Source organism: Gymnoscopelus microlampas (genome assembly GCF_963454915.1).
Source record: "Gymnoscopelus microlampas genome assembly, chromosome: 10".
NCBI classification, from domain to species: domain Eukaryota; kingdom Metazoa; phylum Chordata; class Actinopteri; order Myctophiformes; family Myctophidae; genus Gymnoscopelus; species Gymnoscopelus microlampas.
In genome coordinates this window covers 50,405,360-50,426,449 of record NC_139947.1, presented here as the reverse complement: position 1 = coordinate 50,426,449, position 21,090 = coordinate 50,405,360, and the positions used below count along the sequence as shown (strand labels likewise).

The following is a 21,090-nucleotide window of genomic DNA, read 5'->3' as shown; positions in this document are numbered from 1 at the left end:
CATGAGCCATAACCAGCTTCCAATGGAGAGAGCTCATAGTATCAAGTGGTGCACTGAATCAGATATGTTCCAGTTCAAGATGCAGCCACAGGATAAGCCACAAGGCGAGGGATTGACTCCGTGGTCAAACCCCCTCCATTTTCTGGCCCCCTTTGTACTGCCTGCGAAGCTTTTACTAAGAGACATGTGTGGAGAGAAAAAAGGCTGGGATGAAGAAATCCAGGGGGAGAAGGCAAAAAGATGGATGAAGTGGTTATCCGACCTTGAGCAACTCTCAGGCTTTCTCTGGGAAAGATGCGACAAGTCTGTAGGGTTTGGATCTACAAAGATTACATTTTTACAATTTATAATTTAGGCATTTAGCAGACGCTCTTAATCCAAAGTGACTTGCAGTAAGCAAGGACAACAAAAGATAATACATCATATGCATAGAAATAGTAATTTAATAATAAAGTAACCAGTGGCGTAGCGCAAAATCGCGGGGCCCCGATGCAAGGACGGTTCCATATCATTGTTCCGACGGTTACTAACCCTATCCTTAACCCTAACCCTAACCGCACGCGAAAGCCACGTAGTCGGAGTAATGGGATGTCGGACTTATGGGCAGTCCCCCGCAAGGACGGGGGGGGGGGGATTTCACAAAAGGCAATGGAGATGGTGATGGGTACGGTGCGGTAAATGGGCCCCCCGCAGTGCGTCGCTTGCTACCCCTCCGCTACGCCACTGAAAGTAACACATAAGTAATCCAATAATCTTATAATAACTAATACATACATAAACCAATAACCTATCATCAGCCTGTATATTGAAACTGTACACACTATAGGATGCCAGGTCAACAATGACCTGGCATCTTGTGACAAATGCATATTTATCTGCTTGATGTAGGGGTGTTATTATATTTGTTTGATATGTAACATCTGATGTACTTATGCACGTTATTATATCTGATAGATATGTGACATGTTGGACACTCTGAGAGATATGAACATTTCCTATTCACGTGAGGGGTAATGGGTCTGATCAGTGGGTGATTGAATGATTTGTGCCACCCGACTTTACTAATAGAGGGTGTGACACGGGGGGAGGGGAGATCAAACAAACCGTGTACCAGCGAGGACGGGTGTAAAGCGGAGGCCTCCGAGGCACCAGTTATACAGTTTAAAGCAACCAAGTTTAAACGTAATATAGTAAACTGCAGCCACCAACAAAGATCATTCGAGCCCAGCAGACCTGCCGTTGCTGCCGTGCCGTGGGACTCAAGCGCTGCGGTTCTGGGATCGACACGCCGGTCGGGATTGGAGTTGTGAGGAGCCGAGGCCGGTGAGGCCAAACCGAGCGTCATATTTCTTTGTGGTTTACAAATCATAGGGGTACCCCGAAACTTAGTTATTGTTTACAGCGATGCGCGCGGAAGATACTTTTCATTTGAATTATTGAACACGGAAACGCGATAAGGAAGAGGACCGTCACGGGAACTATTTATTATTTAATTAAATAGCGTTTGTGCCGTAGCGGACTTCTGAATTCTTTGCGTGTGCGTGTTTGTTTATTGTTTATATTTGAACTGTGATCCACGGGGTTACAAAAGACAGTGGGGTTTGTTTGGGTTGGGGAAGAGCGTGTAAAGTGATTATTGTTTGTTTTTGATAAGTTCAAAACCTGCTGATCCTATATACTTTAGTTAATAATTGTCCCTTGAATGTAAAAGGTCGATTGTTACAATCTGTCTACATAACGTGCTATATAAGTTACATTTTAGCCTTTGCATAAGCCCAATGTCAAGAAAAGTAGCCCACTTTATAAGTTGGACCCGATTCTGCAGGATGGAGTGTTGTGAGTAGGTGGACGGATGAGTAAGTCTGCTATGCCAGAAGAGGCCATGGCACCCCGCCATCCTTTCAAAGCACCAGAGAGTTGCTACTCTCATCCTTCGACACATCCATCAGGAGGTTGGGCATTGTGGTAGGAATCACACGCTCGCAAAGTTGCGGCAGAAGTATTGGATTCCTAAAGCTAACTCTGCAGTGAGAAGAATTGTCTCAGAATGCACAGTGTGCAGATGATTGAATGCAAAAGTTGGAGAGCGTTTGCTGCCTGACAAACCCCCCTTCACGAAAGTAGGGGTGGATTACTACTCACTTTATAATCAGAGCAGTTCTTATGGAAGTAGCACACTCTCTGGATACCGATTTGTGTATGAATCGCTTCATCTACAGAAGAGGACAGGTGGCTGTAATTTGTTCCGATAATGGTACGAATTTTGGCGGAGTGGAGAGGGAGCTGTGTGAAGCTATTAAGGAGCTGGACCAGTCCAAGATACAGGATGTGATGATTAAGAAGGGAAACAGGTGGTCATTCAATCCACCAGCTGCTTCCCACTATGGAGGGGTATGGGAAAGCCAGATCCGAACGGTAAGGAAGATTCTAAGATCAGTGCTGAAGCAACAGACCATGGACGATGTTGTTATTGAAGACAACCAAATGTGCCTCCAGGTGTTTTCAAGAGAGAAGATCTGTACACGAGACGGAGATGGAGACAAATCCAGTACCTTTCTGATCTGTTCTGGTCAAGATGGACCCATGAGTGAGAAATGGTCGGCAGTAAGAAGGAATTTACAACCTGTAGACATCATTTTGATCGTGGAATTCATGGATGATGGGAAGAATACTTAAAGACCATGCCAAATTCCAGGGGAGCTGTGCGTCGTGTCAGTATGCAGACTAAAACCAGCACCCTTGAGAGACCAATTACGAAGCTCTGTCTGTTACACGAGGCAGTGTGAAGAGTTGCATGCGCAGGCTCGCGCATGCACATGCTCTTGCATGCGCATGCTCATGCACGTGACGTCATTAAAATACCGTTCCCCTGGGAAAAAAATCACCATTAATCATCGACGGAGGAGTGTCTCGCAGTGAAATAGGTGACCTGTGCTAGTACCCGAAAGTTCACGTTGGTCACCGATCACACGCTTCTGAAGTGGATGGCCACCAACAAAGACCGCAATGACCGAGTCACTCAATCTACAAGACTACCACTTCAAGGTGGAGCATCGGCCCGGAAAGGCAATCCCGCATGCCGATGCGATGTCCCGCCTCTACGAGCAGTGGCGTTCCCAGAAATTACATTTAGGGCAGGCGAATTTTTTTTCTCTACCTACCCCCCCCCCCCCCCCCTCCGAAGGGGCGGGGGGGGGGGGGGGGGGTTGTACTCGGGGAAAAAATCTCGGGGGAAACAAGTTAACAACGCAACACTGACTACAAAACTGAAAAACGTTAATAAAAACAATATGCAAGTATAAACAATCAATCAATTATTCAGCAGTGGTTTCTTCATGTTGTAGTTTAATGGTTCAAGCTCTCATACTCAGAGCCCCTTTTATGTCTGGTGAGTACAGGTGATGGCCCAGAGACCCCCACCCCTGGCACTCCTGGCACCCCATGAAGATAAAGGCAAACATTTGCATCACTATAGTATAGGCGACGTCGCTCTGCTGTTTGGATACGGTAGTGATTAGCTGCCTGCCCGCGTGAATGGACGAGGTCCGACGGCCACTATTCTCTTTGGATTTTTTTCACTGCCTGTTTTTCAGTCTTTTACTTTATTTTCTAGGGGAGGCTAGATTTTAGTTGGGCAGGCGGCCGCCTGCCCTGCCTCTATGGTGGGTATGCCACTGTCTACGAGGAAGAGGTTTCTGAAGCTCCCGACCCAAGTGGCGAGCTTAGGGGAGGGATATGTGCAGTCTCGCTGGGCCACTATACAGGTGAGCACCTCAGCATATTAGGTTAGATGCTTGATAAGTCACCCATTTAAACAGGAGCTTAAAGCTTTAACAGTCATTCAGATATCTCAACATCTGGCTCTATTAAAGTGGCACTATATGTAAATATATGAATACATTATAACTTACACCATTGGGGTGGTTGTATTTTGTCTCCCTGCTCTTCTATCGAGAGATTTAGAATGTGTCTCTGATGGTCAATATTACATTTACGCCCTAAGCAAGCAGGCAGGCTGTATTAGCTAAATGGTGAAAATAGCGGGGTAGAAGAGGAAAGTTGCAGCTTTAAGACCTACAGTATATAAGATGTACATGATTTTCATTTTGCATCTGATGCCGACGTCTCCCAGCCCAGGGCGCACGGCAGGTACAGTCACAAATTCTAAAATTCTAAAATGTAAAATGTATTCCAATCATAACATGCACCTTGGTGTTATTTGTATAGTTTGACAAAGACTACTGTATTCCCTCATGATATAAAAAATTATCCCCGGTGGAATGCGTTGTCGGGCTTCACTGCTTGGATCAGGGGGACTCAACTGTCTGTTCATTTGTGCCACGTGAGGTAAAGTGTTAAATAATAATAATAATAATAATAGGGGTAATAAGTGTAATAATAATAATTTGTGAATTCAACATAGTTAATAAATAGTCTACAGTCGCACATTCATGATATAAACAGGTAAAGAGGGACATATAAATATCCTAATTTTCATATTTATGTTTATATAGTATTTCCATTACTAAACATAAGTAGTACATTTCTGTAGCACTGCCATTTAAGCCATTTGGGGTAAAAACACCATATTGTGCTTGGTGAGAAAGTTTGGCAATACTACTTTAAAACTGCATGGTGGTGTTGCACGTAGCCACTGAACTATGGAACAGTCTTCCCTTTGAAGTCAGATTATATACATTATTGTTTAAACAACTGTTTTTAAGACCAGGGCTGTTCAATTTTGATAATAATTGATGACTAAAAGGACAGAATTATATTTCTGGTCTGATTCAGACTGATGTTGAGAAACATTAGTAGACAGTCTGAACAGCATATTTGACTGTCCACTACAATGCCATTAAACCATGACACGATTCTGTCCCATTTATCATGGAAACTCTTCCATTCAAGTTCACAATTTTTTAATGCAGAATCTATTAATTTGGGGGAAAAAGTTAATAATGTATACTTGTTATACATGTGTTACATAGTGTAAAACATATCCTTTCATGAAAAATAATTACCCCAATACTAAGTGTCAATCTGCAGTTTTACAGTGTGTGAATTGCTTGGAATGGTAGAAATCTCCTTGTAGAAATATCTATACGTAAAGCTGTGAATAAAGTCTTTCTTAATGCTCTCCATCATGTTAAAGCTGTCAATACAGACTTTAGTATTGCCCTGGCCTACATCATATTAAAGCTGTGAATAAAGGCTTTCTTACTGCTCTCTAGAGTGTCAGTCAGCTCCTCACCAATGAAAACCTGGGATCTGTCCTGGTGGTCCCTGTGGAAGAAACGTCAGACGCACACGCACGCACGCACGCACGCAAGCACGCACGCACGCACGCACGCACGCACGCACGCACACACACACACACACACACACACACACACACACACACACACACACACACACACACACACACACACACAGGTGTATCGAATGATGACTTCCACCTGTTCATAAATCTAATGTGTGTTCATGTTCGAATCATTTGAATTGTTCCATGCCCCATTTCACACCATAGAAAGCATGTGGAAGGCCAATGTTCAAAGAAGAGGACAGCAATAGTACAACAGTGTCCCTTGTCCAAAAGAGCAGATCTACAAGCTGGCAAACACATCGCAACGTCTTGTCAGCTTGTAGCTTACGGCAGGCTCCATGATTATAGGTTAGCTGGCGTTTTTGGCAAGTGATGGATTATAAACTGAACTTTTGTGAAAGTGAAAAAAAAAATATTGCTTTTGCTCTAATTTGTAGCCTAAATGAGAAGATAGTTTTACATACTTTAAGGGGCAAGGTTACGGGACCAAATAATAAAACATAGCAGGATATTATATTGGCCTATTAATATAATAGCCAATTGTTCTACAGAATATTTGCTCACCGCTGTGGTGAAAACGATGATGTCATACAGAACACTGTAACACCGATATTCAATATGGATTATGGATAAGAGCTTTATAAATCACTGAGTGGAAATGCATTAACATCATACAGTAAAGTTTTGCTTGAGGTTGGGCATTATACTGTAACTGATTTTGCATTAAGAATAAGTCATTCTAAAGTATTCATGCCGTCACCAATGTTTCCTGCCACATACACATACATGGGGAGGTAGAGCAGCCCTCTTGGAATCTGAAGGTTCCTGTTTTGATCCTTGGCTCCGCCTGGGTTAGTGCTGAAGTTTCCTTGAGCAAGACCCCTAACTGCTCCCTATGAGCGGGTTGGTGCCTTGCATGGTGAATGGGTGAATGTAATGCACATATTGTAAAGCGCTTTGGATAAGGGCGTTATATAAATGCACCCATTAGTCCCAATCCTTGATTCTGATTGGCTGGTTTCTGTTTAATAGACATACTAAAACTATAATCTACAGCTTTGATCTGTAGCTGGATGAGAGAAGGGGAGCGCTTGTTTTCCTTACAAGCCCTGCCCGTGAAGGGCTTTTGCTCATTGCAGTTGAAAAGGCTTTAGAAATCAGAGAGAAAAAATCCTGCCATGGATCACTGGAGTGGATTATTCAGTTAAAAATATAAATTTCTATTGAATATTTTAGTAACAACGAGATCTAACAATTATGTTTTGTTTCTCTATGTGAAGATTTGGGAAAAGTTGATGTCTAACACGGACTGGCTGAGTAAACAGGAACTAGTCTCTGTCAGGAGGAAGTTGCTCGTCCTGGTAGCCGGGAACTACGTTCTTGTAGAAGTTGTTCTTGTAGTGAAGTATTAAGAACTGTGTTCGTGTAAGAGAAAAAAAACGGCGCTCCAATTTATTCAATGTTGTTAATACTTTTAGTGTGAGAATGCGTTGAACAGGAATAACACTATTTTAAAATCATGATCAACTGATGACTAAGTTACTGTTTCAATAATCTGTCTGCTAATGTCAAACCTCTGATCAGTAGAGTGGTGTCCATGTTCGTGAATGAGGCCCATTATTTCATAATGGTTGGTGGAAGAGAAACAAGCTGAATCCCACTGTAAACATTGCCCTGATTATTGGATGTGATAAATAAACAGAGTATGAAGAACCAGACTAATCATAGTCGAGTCTGAGAACAACTAAACTCTCTCTAACTCTCTCTTGATAGACCCTGATCGAAACACACAATGCTATGCCTAGTAAATTCACCCCTTTGTTCAGAATAGTGATGTGATGTCCATCTGAAGTCAATAGCTGTGGATAACTTAGTGGAGTCTGATAACTAAATCACATGTTTTGGTGTTGGTGTTGTTGTTGTCTGTTTTATATTCTGACCTTTGATCAGTAGAGTGGTCATCTTTGAAGTTAATAGGTTCACCCATGGACCAGTCACTCTTAATGGAGAAACAGCTGGGTATAGGGGACTGTGGTCTCTGCTTATGAACCCTGGTAGAAAGAAAGATGAACTATTTTGTTTATTTCTAACAAATGTTACAGTCCTTGTGGAATCCACAGCCACTTTTCTATGAACCTCTTTCATATTAGCACTCTTTATCCTAGAAAAAAGAAAGAAAATAAATACATGATAGGAAGATACATATTTATCTCTGCCATTCGGTAATGGCCATGGTCTGGGGTTTATTTTCTCCCCTGTCCGTCCGTCCGTCTCTCTCTCTATGTGGGCATCTGTGAGCAGCTAATGTCGGACACTGCTGGACCGATCGGCGTGAACCTCTATTCCAATTTTATTTTCAATTCGGCCTCATGGTGGCACTATAACAGACCGCTTCATGTGTTGGTGTATAACTCTTGAACCATATGTCATACAATCACATTTCTTTCACCTGGGTTCCTTTGATCATAACACAACTATATACTGTAGGACAGGCCCATTTCTGCCTGAAAAGATTTTGCACCACTTTGTGTTTTCTTCAAAACACACTTTTTAATACTACTATTTATTACAAAAGATGCCATATATCATGAACGAAACATCGAATCATACCCCACTTGAAATTCCATGTTGAGGGGCCTCTATGGAGCTCAACTCCAAAACAGCTTTCACTTCTGCCCATATAGGGCCGCCACAACAGTCTGTCGTACAAACTCTATTTCCCCCCACAGCTTCCTTGAGCCCTGATGGCTGCAGCCCACCTCTGACACAACCCTGCTTATAGGCAACCAGGGCTGGCAGAGATCTGCACATTTAAAATGAGAGAGACTACATCCAAGTCTCTCTTACAAAACCTTGTTGCCAACTTGTTAAAAGTTAATTCCCCCACCACTCTTTCTGATAGATCAAGATAGTTAAAGGACCAATTCACCCATTTTCAACCAATCTTCATAAATTGGTCCTCACTAATGCTCATTGTAATATGGTACTATTTCTGTCTACTCAGTCTGTGTCTCAAAGGAGGGCTGTGGACAGTTAAAAAACCTGCATCATCAGTGATTTGTTTTAAATAAATGCAATATTAATGGCTTATTAAAGGCTATTTTCAAGAGTTGAATCAGTACTTGACATGGAAAATGATTTGCCTGAATTGATTTATTTATTTTGTAAAATCTTCCTTCAGGCAGTATGGTGGAATTATCAAAATAACCAACCGAGAAAAGTTATTATAAGTTATTAAAGTTGGGAAGGGCCAGACAATCAATCAAAAAAACTCATGACCTCTGACCTCTGCTGAGTAGAGTCTAAGAACAACCACCTTAACTCATGTTACTCATGTTGTTTTATTTCTGACCTCTGATCAGTAGAGTCGTGTTCATCTTTGAAGGTAATAGGACGACCCATGGACTGGTCACTCTTCATGGAGACACAGCTGGGTACAGGAGAGTCTGGTCTCTGCTGAAGAACCCTGGTAGAAAAAAGGATGAACAGCATTTAGTTTATGTTTATTGAATTCATGTCAAATCAAAAGCAACCAATCACAAATCTCTTATATTAGCAATCTAAAAATTATAGAAACTAAAAACTGTCTCATACAGTCAACCTGGAACATTCAGTTGTAAACAGTGACGTCAACAGCTATTTATCATCCAAGGATGGAAGATTCACACAAGTAGATTCTTAGTGATACAGAACGCCTCTACTTCAAACTGGTAATACAACTTATTTTAAAATGGAAACATATATGCAGTATTAATTGAAATAAATCTGCAACATAATCTCAATGGAGATAGGGTCTTTAGTCTTTTTTTTTCTTTTAAGCGGCCATGGTATAAACACAATACTGGACTCTGAACTGTCTTGTTAGAAAAAAACAGGCTCAGCAGATGCTAAAATTTTCACCTCCAACTTAAACTTGATTCTCTGCCGTATCCAAAATGGCGGCTATGTAAACAAACACACAATGTAATTTACAGCTTAATATTGAAGAACCCTCCTCTAAACGTCGGGGTCTAATCACCCTGTCAGGGTATATTTCTCAATAAAGACCTGCGCCCCATTGATTATCCCTTTCAAAATGTACACCTCATTGTGCATTATCACTGCTGTTCTGTAACTGCTCTGTACATACCCCCCACCCCCACCCCACAAACACACACACGCACACACGCGCACACACACACACACACACACACACACACACACACACACACACACACACACACACACACACACACACACACACTGTTATTGCAATTGATTCATTAGTCATTACAACCATATTGTCCAGTTGCTTAATGTCCTGTTACCTTTTATTTTTATGCAGACGGGGATACAACAGACTGTTACTGCCGGGAGAAAATCTAGTATGTCTGAAACTGTTACTTTTCAGGAAATTAAGAGAAAAAAAACGGCGCTCCAATTTATTCAATGTTGTTAATACTTTTAGTGTGAGAATGCGTTGAACAGGAATAACACTATTTTAAAATCATGATCAACTGATGACTAAGTTACTGTTTCAATAATCTGTCTGCTAATGTCAAACCTTTGATCAGTAGAGTGGTGTCCATCTTTAAAGTTAATAAGTGGACCCTTGGAACGGTCACTCTTCATGGAGACACAGCTGGGTACAGGAGAGTCTGGTCTCTGCTGATGAACCCTGGTAGAAAAAGGAGGAACAGCATTCAGTTTATGTTTATTGAATCATAAGTCATGTCAAATCAAAAGCAACCAATCACAAATCTCTTATATTAGCAATATAAAAATTATAGAAACTAAAAACTGTCTCATACAGTCAACCTGGAACATTCAGTTGTAAACAGTGACGTCAACAGCTATTTATCATCCAAGGATGGAAGATTCACACAAGTAGATTCTTAGTGATACAGAACGCCTCTACTTCAAACTGGTAATACAACTTATTTTAAAATGGAAACATATATGTATTAATTGAAATAAATCTGCAACATAATCTCAATGGAGATAGGGTCTTTAGTCTTTTTTTTTCTTTTAAGTGGCCATGGTATAAACACAATACTGGACTCTGAACTGTCTTGTTAGAAAAAAACAGGCTCAACAGATACTGAAATTTTCACCTCCAACTCGTGCTACTTGATTCTCTGCCGTATCCAAAATGGCGGCTGTGTAAACAAACACACAATGTAATTTACAGCTTAATATTGAAGAACCCTCCTCTAAGCGTCGGGGTCTAATCACCCTGTCAGGGTTTATTTCTCAATAAAGACCTGCTCCCCATTGATTATCCCTTTCAAAATGTACACCTCATCGTGCATTATCACTGCTGTTCTGTAACTGCTCTGTACATACCCCCCACCCCCACCCCACAACACACACACACACACACACACACACACACACACACACACACACACACACACACACACACACACACACACACACACACACACACACACACACACACACAATTATTGCAATTGATTCATTAGTCATTACAACCATATTGTCCAGTTGCTTAATGTCCTGTTACCTTTTATTTTTATGCACCCGGGGATACAACAGACTGTTACTGCCGGGAGAAAATCTAGTATGTCTGAAACTGTTACTTTTCAGGAAATTAAGAGAAAAAAAACGGCGCTCCAATTTATTCAATGTTGTTAATACTTTTAGTGTGAGAATGCGTTGAACAGGAATAACACTATTTTAAAATCATGATCAACTGATGACTAAGTTACTGTTTCAATAATCTGTCTGCTAATGTCAAACCTCTGATCAGTAGAGTGGTGTCCATCTTTAAAGTTAATAAGTGGACCCTTGGAACAGTCACTTTTCATGGAGACACAGCTGGGTACAGGAGAGTCTGGTCTCTGCTGATGAACCCTGTTAGAAAGAGAGGATGTACAATATTTGGTTCATTTGTCATTGAATCATACAATCCATGTGGAATCATCCATGTGTTTTAACATGCTGACCTCTGATCAGTAGAGTGGTGTTCATCTTTGAAGGTAATAGGTAGATCCTTGGACCAGTCACTCTTCATGGAGACACAGCTGGGTACAGGAGAGTCTGGTCTCTGCTGAAGAACCCTGGTAGAAAAAGGAGGAACAACATTCAGTTTATGTTTATTGAATCATATAAGTCATGTCAATCAAAAGCAACCAGTCACAAATCTGAATCTCTGATATTAGTAATCTAAAAATGATAGAAACTAGAGCGCTGCATAGACCACGCTGGCGTGGTCTGTGCACACAAGCACAAGCCCAAAAGAAGCGACCAAATAAGCCCAAAACCGCTTATAAAATAAGCAGACCAAGCAGCTCAACGCAGCAACACTGAGACATTACGAACTGCAAGAGAGCGAGACAGACAGAGAGGGAGAAAGAGAGAGTCAGAGGGAGGGAGAGACAGAGAGAGAGGGAGGGTGGGGAGAGAGAGAGGGGGGGAGAGAGGGGGAGAGAGAGAGAGAGAGAGAGAGGGGAGAGAGGGGGAGAGAGAGAGAGAGAGAGAGAGAGAGAGAGACAGGGAGAGGGGGAGAGAGGGAGGACGCGCACTTTTTATGTGCGATCTCAGGAATAGTGAGCCAAAGACAGCGAGACAGTTGGAGAGAGAGAGAGAGAGAGAGAGAGAGAGAGAGAGAGAGAGAGAGAGAGAGAGAGAGAGAGAGAGAGAGAGAGAGACAGGGAGAGGGAGAGAGAGGGAGGACGCGCGTTGTTGACAAGCGTTGTTTACCTCGTTTTTTGTTTTTGTTTTTTTGTACATAGTGTTATCTTTTGCTGTTTTTTTGTATTGATATTCGAACTGTGGTGCCACTATATATGTCTATGAATTGAATACCAAGGCCCTCATTGTAAACAAGACCGCAAGGACTTTCATGAACGGACCTGTTAAACAAAGTATTTTAAATGTAACTGTGCTGTTTTACATGTTTTGCCTAAATAAAATATTCAGTCAATCAGTCGCCTTGCAGATGTGTGTGCGTGCGTGCGTGCGTGCGTGCGTGCGTGCGTGCGTGCGTGCGTGTGTGTGTGTGTGTGTGACTGAGTGTGTGTGTGACAAGGACGAACTTTCAAATCCAGACAGAGAGGGGAGGGGCAGAGAGAAACAAGCAGTGTTGCCATGTCCACTAATTATAAGCGACTTTGCCCTACTTTCATAAAATGGTCTCCCTCACACTGTGAGCCATAGATATATATAAAGGCTAGATGGCTCAAGGGGGCGTCCGTCCAGGGCTGGCGCGTCCATACAGGCTACCTAGGCGGCCGCCTAGAGCGGCAGTTTGGAGAGGCGGCAAAACAAGTCGGGAAAAAATAATAATAATGATAATAAATCGGTAAAATCTGAATTAAAAAACATAACCCTAACCTAACCCTAACCCTAACACCGAAATAAAGTAGCCAAAAACGTGTCATAATCCGCCCAAAACCCGAAAAAAAATTGCCCGAAAATGTTTGGTTTGCGCGGCGCGCGGGGGCGCATCAGAGGAATCTCGCCTAGAGCGCTGATTAGCCTAGAACCGGCGCTGGGGGCGTCGCAAGCGTAGCTCAACCGCGGCCATCTTGCGACAGTCATTCATAACATTATGTCTATGGTGCATGTACTATTGAAATAACCATAGCATGCTCAATTTTCAAACGGTTTGGTGTGTTGTAAACACCAAAGATGTAGTTATGATACTGCATACTTATAAGTATAATCATGTTTTTTTTTTAAATAACATTAAGAATGCAGTGTCATAACTACATCTTTGGTGTTTACAAAACACCAAACCGTTTGAAAATCGGATGAAAATTGAGCACGCTATGGTTATTTCAATAGTACATGCACCATAGACATAATGTTATGAATGACTGTCGCAAGATGGCCGCCATGTGGCAACGTCGTACTCCATTGGCCAGCAGCGCGGGTGAGTCATCTAGCCTTTATATATATCTATGCTGTGAGCTGCCTGTGAGGTGAATGTACGATGCAATGTGGATGCTATGTCACGCTAGATGTGAGGCCTTCTAGTAATCTCAATGGAGATAGGGTCCTTAGTCTTTTGTTTTTGTGGCCATGGTATAAACACAATACGGCACTCTGAGGTGTCTTGTTAGAGAAAAACAGACTCAACAGATGGAACTCAAATTTTCACCTCCAACTATTTTCTATTATCACACGGCTTGGTTGAGTGCTTGAATCTGATTGGTCAATCACTGTATTCAGTGGTCTGTTCTTTTTGAACAACGACCTCTAAACTCAATAACAGACCGCTGTCTAATCAAAAGCTCAGAGCACCTGATCATATCAATCTGTGCTACTTTATTTTGTGCCGTATCCAACATGGCAGCTATGTAAACAAACACACAATATTGTCATTTACAGCTTAATATTGAAAAACCCTCCGCTACGCATCGGGGTCTAATCACCCTGTCAGGGTTTATTTCTCAATAAAGACCTGCTCCACACTGGTTATCCCTTGCAAAATGGACACCTCATTGTGCATTATCACTATCACTATCACCACACACACACACACACACACACACACACACACACACACACACACACACACACACACACACACCACACACCACACACCACACACCACACACACACACACACTCACGCACGCACGCACACACAATTATTGCAATTGATCCATTAGTCATTACGACCACATTGTTCAGTTGCTTCATGTCCTGTTATTATTTTTATTTGTATGGCCATGGTATAAACACAATACTGCACTCTGAAGTGTCTTGTTAGAGAAAAACAGACTCAACAGATGGTACTCAATTTTTCACCTCCAACTCTGTGCTGTTTGATAATAAAAAAAAACATTGAAATGATGTGATCTCTGTAGTCTGCTTCATTTGGTCAATCTTGCTTGTCGCTTTAAAATTTCCAAATATGAACGCTGTTATGAATGATAAAACAATATTATATTAATTTCTCATGATAGACCCTCATTGAAACACATAATGAACGCAACTGATATTTATGTGTTCTTCTGTTAATATTAGATAATACAATACTTTTTTGATGAATATTCTTTAAAGTTGATATAGCCTACTGATCTATAGACCAGACATTCACCACTGTTTCAATCATCTGCCTGGTACATTCAAACCTTTGTTCAGTAGAGTCGTGTCCATCTTTGAAGTAAAGAGGTTCATCCTTAGACCAGTCACTCTTCATGGAGACACAGCTGGGTACAGGAGAGTCTGGTCTCTGCTGATGAACCCTGGTAGAAAGAGAGGATGAACACTATTTAGTTAATTTGTCATTGAATCATACAATCCATGTGGAATCATCTACGTTTTTAACATGCTGACCTCTGATCAGTAGAGTGTTGTTCATCTTTGAAGTTAAGAGGTTGATCCTTATTGGACCAGTCACTCTTCTTCACGGGGACACAGCTGGGCACAGGATAGTCTGGTCTCTCCATATGGACTGGGCTTCAAAACAACATGATGATGATGATGACAACGACAGCAAAAACAACAACAACTCTTTATGCTGCTGTGTGTGTGTGTGTGTGTGTGTGTGTGTGTGTGTGTGTGTGTGTGTGTGTGTGTGTGTGTGTGTGTGTGTGTGTGTGTGTGTGTGTGTGTGTGTGTGTGTGTGTGTGTGTGTGTGTGTGTGTGTTTAGCCCAAGTGTTTACTGTATTTCCGTGCTATTTAAAATTTTGACTAATAAAGTATTCAATCAATCAATCAATCAATCAAATTGAATATTTAACTGTTGCTGAAATAATTCACAATATTTTTGATATTTGTGCTGGAGATGGACTCAGCTGCCCTATTTAGTTATTCTTTTTACATATAATCATGTCCAATTAATCATTACCTATTCATTTGATGTAATGTTTGGGGATTTGGCATTGTAATCTGGACAGGCATCACTTGACTTTCAGAACCAAAAGGTGTGGCCTTACAGATAGATAAGTGGTGAGTCCAGTTCTGAGACAATGAATCAGTTTAAAACTCTACAGTGGAGAAATCAGAGATCTGGTGGCGTATTTGACAATGAGTCCACTAGATGGTGCACATTAACCACATCAAATAACAAAGACTCATTTAGGGAAAGATATAACAGTGTTACTGGGGAAGGTGATGGTGTTTTGTTAACTGAATGAAGGAAATGTGTTTCTGTCAAACTCATTCAAGCTGTCAGACTTGCATGCATGGCTCACCAATGTGGTAGTAGCAATCTATTGTTACCTGGTGTTTCTATCTGGCCATCACTGAAAACAAAGAAAATAAATAAGTATTACATACATTTTGATCTACATAAGTTGGAACACAATTGTTAGAATCGTACAATTAATCTTACAATTAATTGAATTCATGTACACAATGTATGTGCACAAATTCAACATGTGTGCAAATGCACTAGCTGCGCAAATTCCCCAGCAACAACTAATAGGGAGATATTGTACACTTAGGAAAAAGAGGGGAAGTCCGCACACCGTTTCAGCTCCCAGTAGAAAAAAATTTGAACACTTAACTGCTCCTGATGAACAGATTGTCCCTTGTATAGATTAATCCACAGAGCGCTGCCCTGTAGTTCCCTGACTACAGTGTCTACACCAACCCCACAGTGCATTTTGACACCGCAGCAATGACACTGTGCGCTGTGGATTCGTCTAATAGTCCGACAGCCCATTGTTCTGAAGTGCCATTGGTCTGACAGCGCGCATTATAACTAAGCCTATAACCTCACACTAAGTTACTAACCTAAACACATGCAAATTGCATTTGGCCATCGGAATGATAGATAAATAGATAGTCTACTGATTGGCTGAAATTGGCATCCCACCTGATTTTATTGTTTCTGTTTATTAAAGAGCTGAAGAGATGGAGAGACCCCTGTTACTGAACAAATACTCTATCAATAGCAATGGTTATCATCAGAATATAGAGCTTTAACCTTTTCAACAACAACAAAATCACTTTCACTACCCTGTAATGAGTTTGGTGGGTTTTTCCAATTGAATAATCCACAACTACGATCAAACCATTCTCTGATCCAAACTATGGCGTATATTATGCTGAAGCATATGGACACAACTCCACAAGCATATGGAGAAGAGCAGCCAAGAAGGAGGAAGGAGCCGTTGACCCCAGAGGTCAAATGCCCCTTTTACACAGACCACTGCACACACACGCGCGCGCGCGCACACGCACACACACACACACACACACACACACACACACACACACACACACACACACACACACACACACGCCAATTAAGACCTAGATTCAGTATGACTTTCAGATTATCGATCCTCAAGCACTCCTCAAAGATGGGACATTTATTCACGTTCATAGTTATCCATATTAAACAAGTGGTTATTATGTGTCCTAATGTGTAAGCTTGCTGTTATGTTTGTCAACATTCACATACGATTAAGTATAACTGTTTATCATACTCTCACTTATGCACAAATGTACATTTTTGTTATCATTTTGACTATTCATTATATTTCCAATATTCTCTCTGAATGAAAATCAGAGGTGTGACACTAAGTTGCAGTAGGAGAATATATCGAATATAATTAATAAATCCTTATACGGGAATTAACTATAGATTGAGTTAATGAGTTAGTATTGTGGGCTCAGATTTCTCTCTTTCTAGACCTACCTTCCTGTGTTTCCTGGAATAATTTTACATACAGCCAATGACAAGGAGAGGATTGAGTTTATACATTAATTAGATGGTAATTGGGATGGACAATAACTAATAACCTCCTCATGCCCAAACTCAGTTTTTTGTCTACGTTTATGCGTGTATGTTGAATCCTTCCCATGTCTTGTGTCAGTTAGGTGTATCTTTGAATGGTTCAATTTGAATGGGAACTACAAGATTCATTGACATTTTCCAGTCATTCAATACTGCGTTCATCTGCTGCAACAAACATACTGCTGGATTCAAAGTTGTGCCTTTCATCACACCAGAGGAAAGTAGAGAGAGAGAAAGCCTCACCATTGTATGTGGGTGCTAATTTGGGGTGAGAGGAACTTTCCCTAAATCAACAATATTGACGCTAGCACCTACACTCGCTCTTTCATGAAGATTTATATACTCTAATGCTATCAGCATAAAGACCAAAGTCATTCTACTGACTGTTGTTAACAGTGAAGACTTGCTAGCACTTACGAAGTGTCGAAGAAAAGTTGTTCTACTCAGCACTTGAGAAGTGACCCCTGTCAATCAAAGGTCTGTTCCCATTATCTGATGCGAAACGGTAATAGGATTGTAGTGTGTATTAGGCCCGTTTTCATCAACTTATTGACAGGGCTCTTTAAACTAGTGTTTAGGCTGCATGTGTCTATTTCTCTCTTCTCCATCGCCTACCTCCATCTCTCTCTATCTTTCTCTCTTTGAGCTCACAACTTTAGTATAGGCCTACCATATTAAGCAAAGTTCTAATCAGGGACCACAGTAGAAATGATGTAACACGGCTGTGTTTTAACATTCAATATTGCTTGTGCATTTTAGTTAATAAACTTCCTTGATTAGAAATAAAAGTTGTTTGTCTTTGTGTATATTGCTCAGTGGTGGAAAAAGTACTCAAATGTTTTACTTAAGTAAAAGTATCAATACTGCACTGTAGAAGTATTCTGTTACAAGTAAAAGTCCGGAATTATAAATTTACTTCAGTAAAAGTACAGAAGTATTGGCATCAAAATGTACTTAAAGTACCAAAAGTAAAAGTACAAAAGTGTTTGAAAATAGCCTATGTATAAAATAGGGCTAAAGTGGTTAATGTATGTTTCATAATATCATAATTTATATCTGAAAAGTAACTAGTAACTAAAGTTTTCAAGTAATTGTAGTGGAGTAAAAGTACAATATTTGCCTCTGTGATGTAGTGGAGTAGAAGTAAAAGTATTGGAAATTGGAAATACTCAAGTAAAGTACAACAAATACCTCAAAATTGTACTTAAGTACAGTACTTAAGTAAATGTATTTAGTTACTTTCCACCACTGATATTGCTGGATGATCTATGACCCTGCCTCAGCCAAGAATATAGCTTCTTTCAGATTTTGAGTGTTATTATAACAGGTAAATTGTTGATATATTGTTTCATTAATATTCATACAATGTTAATTCATGACAAAATTACCCTATTTACACTACAACCTTTAAATATGGATTAGCTTAACAGTTATACTATACATATTATATTAAAGTCATATTATACGATGTAATTCTCATCAAACATTTGTGGTATTTCATCCTAGGACCCTGTTGAATTCACTTCCAGTTAAAGTCAAAGAGACATTACCTTCATCTGAAGAGGAGATATTCAATGAAAAGATGCAGTTTATTCATCTTCAACAAGCCAGTGTCTGAATTCATCTGAGGGTGATCACTTCCTCGAGTTAAATTATATCTGAAAAGTATCTGACGTCAACCTGATCAAAACGGAAACAAGGTTACCGTTTCGTCACATTTGATTGTTGAGTCATTCATCTTTAATGGTGTCGTCAAAAACTTCAACTTGATACACTGCAATAGTAATGAATTTTCCACATTTATGAAATTATGTATGTTTAATGAATGTTAACAAAGCTTCTTCCCCTGCATTACATGCTGCAATGTGTTTTACAGCAGGCATCACACATCTGATCAAAACTCACATGTCATATGAATGAACATAACTTAACTACTTCTTATTTGACCTGATACAATACATTCTTCTGCCCCTCCCCATCTTGATAATGTGTTGCTGAAACTATGCCTTATTAATGCAGTTTGAAGAGACATTAAAACATTGATTTTATTATGTCATATGTCATCAGTGTAAATTTGTATTATTTTCAGAATATGAAAAGTTTGTGTGCATCATATTTAGCACATAAAGTTCGAATCAGGGACCACAGCATATATTACATCTTGTAACACGGATGTATTTGAACATTCATATTGTCTATGGCATGTGCATTTTAGTTAATAAACTTCCTTGATTAGAAATAAAAGTTGTTTGTCTTTTTGTATATTGCTGGATGATCTATGACCCTGCCTCAGCCAAGAATTCAAATTAAATTGGTGATATATTATTCATTAATATTCATACAATATGAATGAATACGAAAATTAACCCCATTTACAATACAACCTTTAAATAGGGTATCCACAGGTTACTAAAAAGTTGTAAGGCCTTCATTTGAATATTGATGACTCTTTAAGACATATTAAAAAGTTTGATATACAAATGCCAGTGGTCTTAAATTAATTACTTTTCATAGACACATCATCTGATAGATACCCTCGATTGTTTTACTTTTTTCCACATGTAAGTGTGATTTCCAGCGGATACAACATTGACAGGACCAGGTGATGACTGAACGGCACAGTGTAGTGGAGGGTAAGCGTCATTTATCACATTTATCACCTCTTTATTTCAGAAATAATAATTATGCACCTCAGCCAGTAAACACATAAGCTGACAGTGGCCACAGATGCACTGTTTATTCTGACTTAAAATAATGTCTACGTATATAGATTATAGCATGGTAGCAATGGGACTGACAAGAGACACGTGGATTACAATTATGGTAACTTTTTTTTCCATGGTATTTTCAGCAAGATCAGCTAATGCTGACCAGGCAGACTGACCCGTACTTCTCCATCTACAGATATGTTAAAATCACTCATTTCCCTTTAGTGCACAGACTGCGGTTCCATTTTAGAGGAAGCAGCTTCTCTTCTGAGAAGCGGCTACTGCCGGGCCTCAGCCAAACGAGGCAAGCCCGGTGCGTCACAGGAGCAGGACAACAGCAATTTACTCTGAGTGTGTTCCCTTGCATTGTGTTCTTTTGTATTTAAAGTTAATTGTATATTTAAGTCTATGCATTGGCCTAATATATTTGGCCCCTATTTTTGTATGTACACTGTCGTTTTTAACGTATTTTGTATGCCAATATATATGGACAAACTATTGTATTTTTGATTCTCTAACTGCTATACAGAAGAGAAGTTGCTTCATTCATATTGTATGAATATTAATGAATAATATATCACCAATTTAATTTAAATCCTTGGCTGAGGTAGGGTCATAGATCATCCAGCAATATACAAAAAGTCCATGTATTCAGAGCCAACTTTGTGTCAATCACTACTGATTGCCGTATTCCAGAGGCTGTCACGTGCAGAACAGTGTAAATACCGTATTACAGAGAGCCAACTACCATTGGCTCATTGAGAGCACATGCCCTCGCTACCTCTGTATATGAATGCCTCCTATTTGCTGCCATTTATGACTGAGGAAGATGCAGTAGCATCGAAACGTCAGTCATTCTCAATTTGTACTAGCACCTTGATAAAAGAGGCTTTAATTGTCCGTGCTGCTTCAGCTATATTCTACTCTGACCACACTCCTCCGGTTTCTATAAGCTTAGCGGGCCCCTCACACAGGATGTGCATAGGCGGCAAGCGGCTTTGATTTCAATGAGGAGTGGTTTGTCACTTATCACACTCGTTGTGCTCTGGTGTCGCCGTGATCACAGCGCCACCATGCTCAAAGTTCAACCACATTTAACTTGAACCCCTCCAGCCTACTGAGAGTGTGCATGCAAAGTTTGACTCCGATCAGTCCTGTGGTGTTCGAGATTAGCTGTATACAAAAACGGATAGATGGACAGATGGAAGGACAGACGAACATACAGGGTGAAAACATAAGCTCCGCCTCCCTGCCTGTAGGCCTAGTGGATATAACAATCTGTGACCTGCACACTGCCAGAGTAAACAAGAGACCTGGCAAGATTGCCCATTGAACCAACCAACCAAACTGCA

At 40.5% G+C, this 21,090-nt stretch overlaps 1 protein-coding gene across 3 annotated transcripts in view; it reads right to left on the bottom strand.

Annotated features, from left to right (window-relative positions):
• LOC311053450 (NACHT, LRR and PYD domains-containing protein 3-like) overlaps nt 1-18,641 on the bottom strand; it is a 29,333-nt gene extending 10,692 nt beyond the window's left edge. Inside the window, exons 1-10 of one of the 3 annotated variants that reach the window (XM_084068983.1) lie at nt 18,581-18,641; nt 15,506-15,528; nt 14,617-14,734; nt 14,412-14,525; nt 11,275-11,388; nt 11,069-11,182; nt 9,870-9,983; nt 8,679-8,792; nt 7,267-7,377; nt 5,225-5,286 (exon numbers count right to left, since the gene is read on the bottom strand). In XM_084068983.1, coding sequence (XP_083925109.1) covers nt 5,225-5,286; nt 7,267-7,377; nt 8,679-8,792; nt 9,870-9,983; nt 11,069-11,182; nt 11,275-11,388; nt 14,412-14,525; nt 14,617-14,729 — 856 coding nt within the window. In that variant the 5' untranslated portion in view covers nt 14,730-14,734; nt 15,506-15,528; nt 18,581-18,641. Of the gene's footprint in view, nt 1-5,224; nt 5,287-7,266; nt 7,378-8,678; nt 8,793-9,869; nt 9,984-11,068; nt 11,183-11,274; nt 11,389-14,411; nt 14,526-14,616; nt 14,740-15,477; nt 15,529-18,580 lie in introns of all 3 variants that reach the window. The other 2 variants (XM_084068982.1, XM_084068981.1) reach the window with 2 other exon arrangements.
• Between the last annotated feature and the right edge of the window lie 2,449 nt (nt 18,642-21,090).